At 42.7% G+C, this 13504-nt stretch overlaps 1 protein-coding gene across 1 annotated transcript; it reads left to right on the plus strand.

Moving 5' to 3' along the window:
- On the plus strand, positions 1-951 carry LOC141134221 (olfactory receptor 11L1-like). Its single transcript, XM_073623803.1, has one exon. The coding sequence runs from the start codon at positions 1-3 to the stop codon at positions 949-951; it is 951 nt and encodes a 316-aa protein (XP_073479904.1).
- The last annotated feature ends 12553 nt before the right edge of the window (positions 952-13504 follow it).

Below are 13504 nucleotides of genomic sequence, written 5' to 3' on the forward strand. Positions count from 1 at the left end.
ATGGATGAGAAAAATGTAACTGTGATTACTGTGATCCAGTTCTTGGGGTTTCATATCCCTACAAGCATAACTTTTTTGGTCTTCTTTCTCTTTCTTATATTGTATTGGGTTACAATATGTGGAAACCTCCTAATCATCACATTGGTGTCCTACAGCAAAACCCTCCATTCTCCCATGTACTTCTTCCTCTCCCAATTATCTGTTTTAGATATCTTATTAACAACTGATGTTGTTCCTACCATGCTCCATACTGTTTTAGAAAATTCTACTACTGTATCAGTTTCTGAATGTATCACCCAGTTCTATTTCTTTGCTGCAACAGAAAGTTTGGAGTGTCTTCTTCTGATAGTGATGTCTTATGACAGATATGTGGCCATCTGTAAACCATTGCATTATACTTTGTTAATGAGTCACCAATTTTGTTGGATAACAGTTATCATAAGTTGGAGCTTAAGTTTCTTAGCAGCTTTGATTCCCACTTTAACCATATCCACATTACAGCTTTGTGGTCCCAATATCATTGATCACTTTTTCTGTGATTTTGATCCGATCCTACAACTCTCCTGCTCTGACACCACCATCGTTCAGCTAGAAGCAACATCACTGAGTGCAGTGTTTGCTGTAATCCCATTTTTTATCATAATTGTATCGTATGTTTACATCATTTTCACTATTTTTGAAATCCCGTCTATTACTGGGAGGCAGAAAGTTTTCTCAACGTGCAGTTCCCACCTGACTGTTGTCTCCATTTTTTATGGTACCATTGTTTGCGTGTATTTGATACCTAGTAGAGTACAGTCATGGGACATTACTAAATTCTTGTCCTTACTGTATACTGTATTCACCCCTTTGCTGAACCCAATTATATACAGCCTGAGGAATAAAGAATTGAAACAAGTTGCGGGAAAAATTAGTAACAACTTTTTAAATTTGAATGTCAAAAATAATTAAAAACATTTAAATGACTTTACAAGGCTATGATCAAATAATTAAAATTAAAGTAAAGCCAATCGATTTGGATTGAGTGGGGGAAAGATTAGAACACCTTTTTGTCCTTTTATTTCTTTCTGGGTGCTTCCTGTCATAATTACAGTGGTTTCACTAAACAGGAAGCGAGGGAAAATCTTAGGTTTTAGTTCTCCCCTACTCACCGAAAGAAAAAATAATTTCTATATCTTTCTGTGTTAGGAGTAACAGTATAGGTAGGTGACAGCAGCAAGAAAAAGGCACCAACATCCCTGTACAAATTGTAGAAGAGGGAAATTATTTAGCAGGACTTTATGGGTGCCAGGAAAGGAAATAAACACTTATAATCCATGATAGATGTAAAAGATGTAACAATAAAAATCTTTTACATCTATCATGGATTATAAGTGTTTATTTCCTTTGCTGGCACCCATAAAGTCCCGTTAAATAATTTCCCTCTTCAACAATCTTTCTGTGTTACTGTTGGAGTTCATTGTCAATTCTGTGTTTTTGTGGTTCATGGCTCTTTCTAACTTGTTTCAGAAACCATTTTGCATAGAAAGAATGTGAAGGACTTCCTTCATGGATAAAGCAATACCCATTGTTTGTTTTGTTGTTGTCCCTGCCTGTGTTTGCTTGAGCAGGGCAGGGACACCTTTACAAGTAGTGTGTCATAGCTCCCAACTGTCCCTGATTTTGAGGGACTGTCCCTGATTGGAACAACGTCTCTCTGTTCCTCTTTCCATTTGTCCCTCATTTTGGTATGATCTATATAGTTGTATATAAAATACATTTTTTTAATCTTTCAAAAAGTGTTTTCCAGTTCTAATGCCGCGTACACACGACCGGACTTTACAGCATACTTTGCCCGGCTGACTTTTCGACGGACTTTCCGAATGAACGGACTTGCCTACACACGATCAACCAAAGTCCGACAGATTCATACGTGATGACGTACGACCGGACTAAAACAAGGAAGTTCATAGCCAGTAGCCAATAGCTGCCCCAGCCTCGGTTTTTGTCCTTCGGACTAGCATACAGACGAGCAGACTTTTCGACCGGACTCAAGTCCGCCGGATAGATTTGAAACATGTTTCAAATCTATGTCCGTCTAACTTTTGATAAAACAAAGTCCGCTGGAGCCCACACACGATCGAATTGTCCGACGAAATCCGGTATGCCGGACCAAGTATGCCGTAAAGTTCGATCGTGTGTACGCGGCATTAGCCTTTCATCCAATTTCTAAATTGCTGCATTTGTAATTTTCACAAGCCAGTATAAAATAATAGTAGTGGTTTAAAAAAAAAAAAAAACACATGTTGGTTTACCTAATCATTTGTATATATTTTTTTTATTCTCCTTTAGGGAGGCATGGCAGAGGGTGTGTCCTATGTCTACATACCTTTGCAAATAGGTGTCCCTCGTTCCCATCTCAAAAAGTTGGGAGGTATGGTGTGTGAGCTTGACTAGCTGCACTAGAGGGAAGGGGAGACATTGGGGATAAAAAAAAGTATTAAAAAATGATTAAAATAAATAAAAATAATTCATAATAAGCACAACATTGCATACATGCATCCCATTTCTAAATTGCTGCATTTGTAAATTGCACAAGCCAGTAGTGGTAAAAAAAGCCCTTTTTTTTACTATTAATTCTCCTTTAAGCACTGCAGCCCCGAAAGATTTGGCTGCCAAATGACCGGGCCACTTTTTGCGATTCGACACTGCGTCATTTTAAGTGACAATTGCGCAGTCATGTGACGTGGCTCCCAAACAAATTTGACGTCCTTTTTTTCCCACAAATAGAGCTTTCTTTTGGTGGTATTTGATCACCTCTGCGTTTTTTATTTTTTGCAATATAAACAAAAATAGAGAGACAATTTTAAAAAAAAAAGCAATAGTTTTTACTTTTTGCTATAATAAATAATCCCAAAAAAATCAATAAAAAAACATTTTTTTTCCTCAGTTTAGGCCGATACATATTCTTCTACATATTTTTGGTTAAAAAAAATCGCAATAAGTGTTTATTGATTGGTTTGCGCAAAAGTTATAGCATCTACAAAATAGGGGATAGTTTTGTGGCATTTTTATTAATATTTTTTTTTTAGTAGTAATGGCAGTGATCAGCGATTTTTATCATGACTGCGACATTATGACGGACACATCGGACACTTTTGACACTATTTTGGGACCATTCACATTTATACAGCGATCAGTGCTATAAAAATGCACTGATTACTGTATAAATGTGACTGGCACTGAAGGGGTTAACCAGTAAGGGCAGGGAAGAGGTTAAGTGTGACCTAGGGATGTGTTCTAACTCTGTGGGGGCTGGGCTACGAGTGACATGACGCTGATCACTGCTCCCGATTACAGGGAGCAGAAGATCAGTGTCGTGTCACTAGGCAGAACGGGGAGATGCCTTGTTTACACTGGCCTCTCCCTGTTCTGCAGCTCTGTGACATGATCGCGGGACACCGGCGGATGGTCATGGAGCTCGCGGCAGGGATGCGCGCCCGGCACCGCTGGTGCGCGCACCTGCATGGCGTGAAATTCAAAGTGATGTAAATATACGTTACTTTGAGCAGCCGTGCCATTCTGCCGACATATATCTACATGGCGCGGTCAACAAGTGGTTAAGGGGGCATGGCAGGGGGTGTGTCCTATGTCTACATACTTTTGTTAATAGATGTCCCTCGTACCCATCTCAAAAAGTTGGTGTGTGAGTTTGATTAGCTGCACTAGAGGGCAGGGGAGACATTGGTAATAACAGAAAAGTATTAAAAAAATGTTAAAATAAATAAAAATAATACATAATAAGCACACATACATGCAAATGAACGTAAACAGTGACTGTGCCACACATGTGAGGTATCGTCATGAACATCAGAATGACTGATAAAATGGAATGGATATTAAGCATCACATATGAAAAATTGTAGGTACTGTAGTTTGTTGCCATTTCACAAGAGTGTGCAATTTTGATATGTTCATGTTTGGTATTTATTTACTCAACACAACCCCAGCTTTTATATTTTACAGAAAAAAGGGTATTGTATCATGTTGGTGTGCATTAAAATTAATTTAATTGTATTTTGTCCTAAAAACATGTGCATGATAGATGGCTGCACAAATTTTGTGTAAAAAAAAAATGGAAATGGCCACCAATTATTCCTCCAGAGCCTATTCTTTTAGATAATACATTTTATGGGGGGGTTAAAGTAATTTCTAGCAAAAATGCTAAATAAAAGATGAGTGTAAAAAATGAAACAATTGCTATTTAACATATAGTATCTTGCCGAACCCGGGATTGTGTCAGTCCTGCATCGACCAAACCCCTCCCCGCCACCCCAATGGGTTCGTGCTGTGGACTAGGGGTGTCCAGTCGGAACAGTCTGGCCCCAACCCCACAGTCCCAATACATGCTTCCTTTTAGATTGAGTCAGTGGAAAAACGTGAAAGGGATGACTCCGAAAACCCTCACAGGTCACATTTTCCATGTTGGTAAATCCATGAATTATAATAAGAGGCTAAATGGTACCCAGAATTCAGGTTGCTAAGAAAACGTTACCTACTAGAGGACTTACAAAGTCAACCCTTTTCCTTTCTTTTGTTGAGAAGTTGTAAACGACAGATGAAAGGGGAAAGAAGAAAAGTCAGAGCTAGAAGGGAGAAAATCCCCTAGAGAGAAGAGAGGAGGGGAGTAGTGGTGTTAGTACGTTGTCATTGAAGAAGATTCTGACCAGGATAGAGTGGTATTTTGACGTATTTAGCCCAAGGTTCCCAAGGTTTCTCAAAGATTGTTACTTTATCTTGCAGTTTGGCTAGTATTTGTTCTTGGGACATTATCCAGGCGATTTTATTTTTTGCTGCCTGAAGGGAAACTGCGGATTTCTTCCAGGCGCTAGCCCCTGTGATTTTTGCACCTAGGACCATGAAGAAAATCAAAGTCTGGTCTCCTTTGGAGGCTTTGTCTATCCTGTGGTTCAGGAGCTCAATTGTCGTGTTCTACTCCCGTAACTTTGCCGATTAAATTAAACACTTTGTTCCAATATGACCTGATACGTGGACATGTCCACCAGGTATGATACATGGAGCCGACAAGGTTGCACCCTCTGAAGCAAAGGGGAGAGGTGTTAGGGTAGAACCTAGCCAGTCTAAGTGGGACATAGTACCATCTTGTGATTATTTTGATGCTGGCTTCAATTAAGGAGATATTCATAATGCCCTTGTATGATGTTTTAAATGCATGAAACCATTTTTCCTGACCTAGGTTGATTCCTATGTCTTATTCCCAGGCTTGAGCATAGGAGGGCTTGGAGGTATTGTCTGCTAGAGAGGCATAAATGATGGAGATACCTACCCTCTGATCCAACATATTGGCACACCATAATTTGTAATTAGTGGGTTTAGGGGGTTCAGGCTTGTTTGACCAAATTGAGTGTAAGAAGTGAATTATCTGTGACAGTCTGAACCTCTCTGTGTCCGGCATTTCAAGTTTACTTACAATAGCCCAATGGTATGGGGCCCAATGAGGAGAGGAAGTGATGGATTCGAAACAATCAGTTATTTAGCCACCATTTGAAGGTGAGGATATTTATGCCTGGTGTAAAAGATGGGTTGTGGAAGAGATGCGCAAGTAGTTTCATGTTTGAGATTAGTGTTTCCTGTTTATGTAGGGAGTCACAAAGCACTAGGGAATGGGATAGTGTGGGGGCTAAGACTGTGGGTCTTAATTTGGGGGGGCACTAGAGGAGGTAATCTATAGTGTGGGAGGGAGTCGCCTGTCTTTCCATATTGATCCAATACGGTTTTGGGCCTTTTGAGTAGGCTATAGATATTTGGGTCAGTTGTGCAGCCTTGTAGTACCACCAAAGATTGGGAAGTCCCAGAACCCCCTGATTTTTCAGGCAAAAGAGAATTTCTTTCTTACAATGGTGGCCTTGTTTACCCCAAAGAAATTTGATTATTTTAGCTTGGACTGTGCTTAGTGTTTTCTTCTGGTGGGGGATGGGGAGGGCACAGAATAGATATAGCAGGTGTGGAAGAAGTGTCATCTTGACCGCGTTAATCCTCCCCAGCCAAGCTAGACCACACTTTGACCATGCCTTTAAGTCTTCATCTATTTTATGGAATATTGGGGGTAATTAGCAGAGAAAACTTGATCCATTTTGGCAGGTAGTTTGATTCCCAAATATGGGATTGTGTTTGGAGCCCAGGAGAACGGGAAGTGATCATTTGACTGGACTATTAGTGGGGTAGGGACAGTTATATTTAACCCCGCTGATTTAGCGACGTTAACTTCAAGCCCTGAAATCTTGCTAAAGTCCTTCAGAAGCCGCATTAAGTTGGGCGTGGAAATTAATGGGGCAGTGAGAAAGAGCAGCAAGTCATCTGAAAACAACGCACATTTGTGCTCTTGTGTTCCGCAGAGAACCCCCTTAATGTCAGGCTTGGGTCTGATCGCTATTGCTAGCGGCTCTATCGCTATCGCAAAGATTATCGGGGAGAGGGGGCAACCCTGTTTGGTTCCTCTCGGTATATTGACTGTGTCAGAATAGTGGCTCATCATGCGGATTTGTGCAGAAGGGGTGGAATAGAGTGAGTTAATTGTACCCAGGAATTTTGGAATCAAAGGCCTTCTGGAGGTATAATGATAACAGAAATGCTTCTTGTTGGGTCCCCCCATCCCAGCTGGAGTACAGGATGGAAATGACATCTATCGCCCTCTTAATCTGGTTCAGTCTCCCCGGGATGAAGCCCACCTGGTCCTTGTGAATGTATTTTGGGATAAAACATGACTAATTGCTAAAATTTTGGTCATTATTTTGAGGTCATTGTTAATTAGCGATATTGGGAGGTAATTATTAACATCACTTGCGTCTTTCCCTAGTTTGGGGATGATCAAGATGAATGCAGAATTTAGGTCTTTGTTTAAGGGGGCTCCATCCTGGAGAGAGTTGAAGAACCTAGACATAAAGAGGGCTAGTACCTGTCCAAATTTCTTGTAATAACATAATGATAGACCATCCGGGCCTGGGGATGACCCATTTTTGAGATTTTATGACCTCCAGAATTTCCTCCAAAGAGAAGGGTTGGTCAAGTAGTTCCCTATGGTCTTGGGATATTTTGGGAAGCAATATGTTTCTAAGGAAATCTTCCAATTTAGATGGCGAAGGTTGGGGTCATTCCCTATAGAGGTGTCGTAGAATTTTTTGAATCTGTCCATGGTTCTAATGGTATTTTGGGTCAGATCGCCTGATGCAGATCTTATCTTGGGGAATGCTAAAGAATGCTGCCTTAGGCTAAGTTTCGTTGCTAGTCTGGAGCCCTTTTCTGTCCCTCTGCGAATAGAATTTAGCACCAGACAACAAAGGTGCTTTTCCGCCGCAGTGGTCGAGGCTAAATTAAGGTTTGCTCGTGCGGTTTCTAGATGGGCCAAGTTGCTGGGGTTGAGTCTTTGTTTGTGTTGTCTGCTTATGGTGAGAAATTCCCCTGTCAATCTCTTAATTTCATTTTCACATTCCCGTTTTAATTCTGAGGATAGTTGTATTAGTTTTCCCCTGATAACTGTTTTATGTGCTGCCAATAGATTGGTTAGAGAGACAGTGTTGTTGTCATTATCTGTGAAGTATTCTTTCAGGTTCTTTTCTAATAGTGTACAGTGTGTTGGGTTGGTGAGAATTGACTTGTTTTTGGTGCCATTTTGGAGTTCCCTTGGCCCCTAGTGGTCCCTGCATTAGTATGGAAACAATAGAATGATCTGACAGAGATGTGTCACTGATTTTGGAGGAGAGTGCTAGTGGGGTAAGGTTGTTGCAGATTGCAGGAATATGTGGTCTATCTGGGTATATGTGCGATGTGGGGCAGAATAGTGTGTATAATCCTTGGTGTGGGGGTTAAATTCCCACCAGATATCTATTATTCCGCAAGTGTTCAGAAGCTGTGCAATTTTTTGGAAGGTCGTTTCAGTTTTGGGGGACCCCTGGGAGATTTATCCAAGGAGTGGTCGAACGCAGTGTTCGAATCTCCTCCCATCAACACCATGCCTCTGCAGTTAGGCTGTAGGGTTTTCATCAGTGTTTCAAATAAATTTTTCTGACCTTTGTTGGGGGAGTAGTATGAGACAAAAGTGTTTGTCTCACTGTCTATAGTTCCCTCCACTAGGAGAAGCCTCCCTTCCGGGTCCTTGATTACATTGGAGGGGGCAAAGTGCAGGTGTTTGGACAAATAGATTGCTACTCCTCTTGTTTTATTTTTTGGCATTTGCTAAAAAGAATTGAGGGTAGCTTTGGTGGATAAATGAAGGATTGTAGGAGAAAATGGGTTTCTTGAAGAAGCAACACATCTGTTTTTAAGGTGTGGTATAGTTGGAATAATTTTCTTCTTTTCACTGGGGAGTTGATCCCCTGTACATTGTGGGTGATAACGTGCAGTTTCACCCTGCCATTTGCTGGATTAGCCATGGATCAGAGGGGAGTATTGCGCTAGAAAGAAAAAGCTCACCTTAAGCAGACAAATACCTGATGGTGGTGGAAATCATTTGTAGCCTTCTGGACCTTGTGCCTGAGGGTTGAATAATGGAACAATCCAGTCATTTTCAATGGTCAGGGAATACTAGGAGAATAGAGAGGGGAAGGACGAAAAGAAGAGGAAATCAAAGAGGGTGGAAAAAAGAGAAGACATTAGGATATATACAAAACCCAAATTACTCAAACCCATTTGGGTCAGGAAGGGACTAGCTGCTTTCCAGCTGAATCAGAAACAAGGCAATAGTCCCTTAATTGGGGAGTATCACTCAGACCCCGAGGGGGTAACATATATGCCTCAAAGTCAGGCGGAGGTGCATTGCACCCACAACGGCTACCCAGACTAAAACTTTTTCATGAACTAAATCCAAAGGCAGTATTATGTGAACAAAAAACCTATGAACAGAAGCATAAGAACAGAAACCTGGCCCCGACCTTGTGTCAAAGGTGTGCTCCGCGTGGTAGATCTCCAGCCCCCGCAGACCCTGCGCCCTCCCCCAAAATGTGGGTTTGTTGACACAGGCCAGGTAGGCCCCAGATCCCCACTCGGACCACCCCTGGACCTTAAGAGGCATTTTCTACTGTGTTAATAAAGCAAAGCTCAGGCCTCTTATCCTAGGAGCCGGGATTTCCCGTATGGAGTATATCAGCTTGGCCTATATGGGCTGATGCTACAGTGAAACCTAAGTGGCATTGTAACGGGAATAAAGCCCCATTCAGATATCTATAATAATGGGACAGTCAGGGGGTAGGTCTAGATTTTGTCCTTGAACTACAGAGTGAATATGACTTATTACCCTGGGATCTTACTAGCTGAGGGGCTCCCTATCAATAACACGAAAAGAACATATGGCTTTCTAAAGTTCAGTTCTTGAGGGTGATCAGCCGGACATCTTTGTCCAGGTCCTGGAATCCTTCCTCAGACGGGGTGTGCTTCCCTCAGCTTCTTCAATTGTTGCTGTTGCCAGATCGGTATGAGCGGACTCGGCGGAGAGGGCCTTTTTGCGGAAGAGGATGCTTTCAGGGAGGACGGGAATGGGTTATCTTGTGTGATTAGTCCCAGGTATAGAAGAAGACGTTCCCCTTCTGGGAATGAAGAGAAGGTAAAGGGCTTATTTCCATGGGAGTAATTCAGCCTGAAAGGGGAAGGACCATCAATAGGCGATTTCTTTTTGAGTTAGCACTTGTACCAGCGGTTTCAAGAATGCCTTTTTTGGACTGTATAAGGGGTAGGTCCACAAAAAATCTGCATTTGGTGACCCTGGATCATGAGCTTGTCAGCATTGAGGGCTCTTTTCATCACTTCTTCTTTTACCACATAAAAATGTGGTTTTACAATAATGTCTGGTGGTTAGGGATGAGCTTCGAGTTCGAGTCGAACTCATGTTCGACTCGAACATTGGCTGTTCGCAAGTTCACCGAACAGCGAACAATTTGGGGTGTTCGCGGCAAATTCGAATGCCGCGGAACACCCTTTAAAAGTCTGTGGGAGAAATCAAAAGTGCTAATTTTAAAGGCTAATATGCAAGTTATTGTCATAAAAAGTGTTTGGGGACCTGGGTCCTGCCCCAGGGGACATGGATCAATGCAAAAAAAAGTTTTAAAAACGTCCGTTTTTTCAGGAGCAGTGATTTTAATAATACTTAAAGTCAATCAATAAAAGTGTAATATCCCTTTAAATTTCGTACCTGGGGGGTGTCTATAGTGTGCCTGTAAAGGGGCGCATGTTTCCTGTGTTTAGAACAGTCTGACAGCAAAATGACATTTTGAAGGAAAAAACTCATTTAAAACTACCCGCGGCTATTGCATTGCCGACAATACACATAGAAGTTCATTGATAAAAACGGCATGGGAATTCCCCAAAGGGGAACCCCGAACCAAAATTAAAAAAAAAAAATGACGTGGGGGTCCCCCTAAATTCCATACCAGGCCCTTCAGGTCTGGTATGGATATTAAGGGGAACCCCGGCCAAAATTAAAAAAAAAAAATGACGTGGGGTTCCCCCTAAATTCCATACCAGACCCTTCAGGTCTGGTATGGATTTTAAGGGGAACCCCGCGCCAAAAAAAAAAAAAAAACGGCGTGGGGTCCCCCCAAAAATCCATACCAGACCCTTATCCGAGCACGCAACCTGGCAGGCCGCAGGAAAAGAGGGGGGGACAAGAGTGCGGCCCCCCCTCCCTCCTGAACCGTACCAGGCCACATGCCCTCAACATTGGGAGGGTGCTTTGGGGTAGCCCCCCAAAACACCTTGTCCCCATGTTGATGAGGACAAGGGCCTCATCCCCACAACCCTGGCCGGTGGTTGTGGGGGTCTGCGGGGGGGGGGCTTATCGGAATCTGGAAGCCCCCTTTAACAAGGTGACCCCCAGTATTTTGGGTCAGATCGCCTGATGCAGATCTTATCTTGGGGAATGCTAAAGAATGCTGCCTTAGGCTAAGTTTCGTTGCTAGTCTGGAGCCCTTTTCTGTCCCTCTGCGAATAGAATTTAGCACCAGACAACAAAGGTGCTTTTCCGCCGCAGTGGTCGAGGCTAAATTAAGGTTTGCTCGTGCGGTTTCTAGATGGGCCAAGTTGCTGGGGTTGAGTCTTTGTTTGTGTTGTCTGCTTATGGTGAGAAATTCCCCTGTCAATCTCTTAATTTCATTTTCACATTCCCGTTTTAATTCTGAGGATAGTTGTATTAGTTTTCCCCTGATAACTGTTTTATGTGCTGCCAATAGATTGGTTAGAGAGACAGTGTTGTTGTCATTATCTGTGAAGTATTCTTTCAGGTTCTTTTCTAATAGTGTACAGTGTGTTGGGTTGGTGAGAATTGACTTGTTTTTGGTGCCATTTTGGAGTTCCCTTGGCCCCTAGTGGTCCCTGCATTAGTATGGAAACAATAGAATGATCTGACAGAGATGTGTCACTGATTTTGGAGGAGAGTGCTAGTGGGGTAAGGTTGTTGCAGATTGCAGGAATATGTGGTCTATCTGGGTATATGTGCGATGTGGGGCAGAATAGTGTGTATAATCCTTGGTGTGGGGGTTAAATTCCCACCAGATATCTATTATTCCGCAAGTGTTCAGAAGCTGTGCAATTTTTTGGAAGGTCGTTTCAGTTTTGGGGGACCCCTGGGAGATTTATCCAAGGAGTGGTCGAACGCAGTGTTCGAATCTCCTCCCATCAACACCATGCCTCTGCAGTTAGGCTGTAGGGTTTTCATCAGTGTTTCAAATAAATTTTTCTGACCTTTGTTGGGGGAGTAGTATGAGACAAAAGTGTTTGTCTCACTGTCTATAGTTCCCTCCACTAGGAGAAGCCTCCCTTCCGGGTCCTTGATTACATTGGAGGGGGCAAAGTGCAGGTGTTTGGACAAATAGATTGCTACTCCTCTTGTTTTATTTTTTGGCATTTGCTAAAAAGAATTGAGGGTAGCTTTGGTGGATAAATGAAGGATTGTAGGAGAAAATGGGTTTCTTGAAGAAGCAACACATCTGTTTTTAAGGTGTGGTATAGTTGGAATAATTTTCTTCTTTTCACTGGGGAGTTGATCCCCTGTACATTGTGGGTGATAACGTGCAGTTTCACCCTGCCATTTGCTGGATTAGCCATGGATCAGAGGGGAGTATTGCGCTAGAAAGAAAAAGCTCACCTTAAGCAGACAAATACCTGATGGTGGTGGAAATCATTTGTAGCCTTCTGGACCTTGTGCCTGAGGGTTGAATAATGGAACAATCCAGTCATTTTCAATGGTCAGGGAATACTAGGAGAATAGAGAGGGGAAGGACGAAAAGAAGAGGAAATCAAAGAGGGTGGAAAAAAGAGAAGACATTAGGATATATACAAAACCCAAATTACTCAAACCCATTTGGGTCAGGAAGGGACTAGCTGCTTTCCAGCTGAATCAGAAACAAGGCAATAGTCCCTTAATTGGGGAGTATCACTCAGACCCCGAGGGGGTAACATATATGCCTCAAAGTCAGGCGGAGGTGCATTGCACCCACAACGGCTACCCAGACTAAAACTTTTTCATGAACTAAATCCAAAGGCAGTATTATGTGAACAAAAAACCTATGAACAGAAGCATAAGAACAGAAACCTGGCCCCGACCTTGTGTCAAAGGTGTGCTCCGCGTGGTAGATCTCCAGCCCCCGCAGACCCTGCGCCCTCCCCCAAAATGTGGGTTTGTTGACACAGGCCAGGTAGGCCCCAGATCCCCACTCGGACCACCCCTGGACCTTAAGAGGCATTTTCTACTGTGTTAATAAAGCAAAGCTCAGGCCTCTTATCCTAGGAGCCGGGATTTCCCGTATGGAGTATATCAGCTTGGCCTATATGGGCTGATGCTACAGTGAAACCTAAGTGGCATTGTAACGGGAATAAAGCCCCATTCAGATATCTATAATAATGGGACAGTCAGGGGGTAGGTCTAGATTTTGTCCTTGAACTACAGAGTGAATATGACTTATTACCCTGGGATCTTACTAGCTGAGGGGCTCCCTATCAATAACACGAAAAGAACATATGGCTTTCTAAAGTTCAGTTCTTGAGGGTGATCAGCCGGACATCTTTGTCCAGGTCCTGGAATCCTTCCTCAGACGGGGTGTGCTTCCCTCAGCTTCTTCAATTGTTGCTGTTGCCAGATCGGTATGAGCGGACTCGGCGGAGAGGGCCTTTTTGCGGAAGAGGATGCTTTCAGGGAGGACGGGAATGGGTTATCTTGTGTGATTAGTCCCAGGTATAGAAGAAGACGTTCCCCTTCTGGGAATGAAGAGAAGGTAAAGGGCTTATTTCCATGGGAGTAATTCAGCCTGAAAGGGGAAGGACCATCAATAGGCGATTTCTTTTTGAGTTAGCACTTGTACCAGCGGTTTCAAGAATGCCTTTTTTGGACTGTATAAGGGGTAGGTCCACAAAAAATCTGCATTTGGTGACCCTGGATCATGAGCTTGTCAGCATTGAGGGCTCTTTTCATCACTTCTTCTTTTACCACATAAAAATGTGGTTTTACAATAATGTCTGGTGG

This window comes from Aquarana catesbeiana, linkage group LG03, assembly GCF_042186555.1.
Source record: "Aquarana catesbeiana isolate 2022-GZ linkage group LG03, ASM4218655v1, whole genome shotgun sequence".
Taxonomy (NCBI): Eukaryota; Metazoa; Chordata; class Amphibia; order Anura; family Ranidae; genus Aquarana; species Aquarana catesbeiana.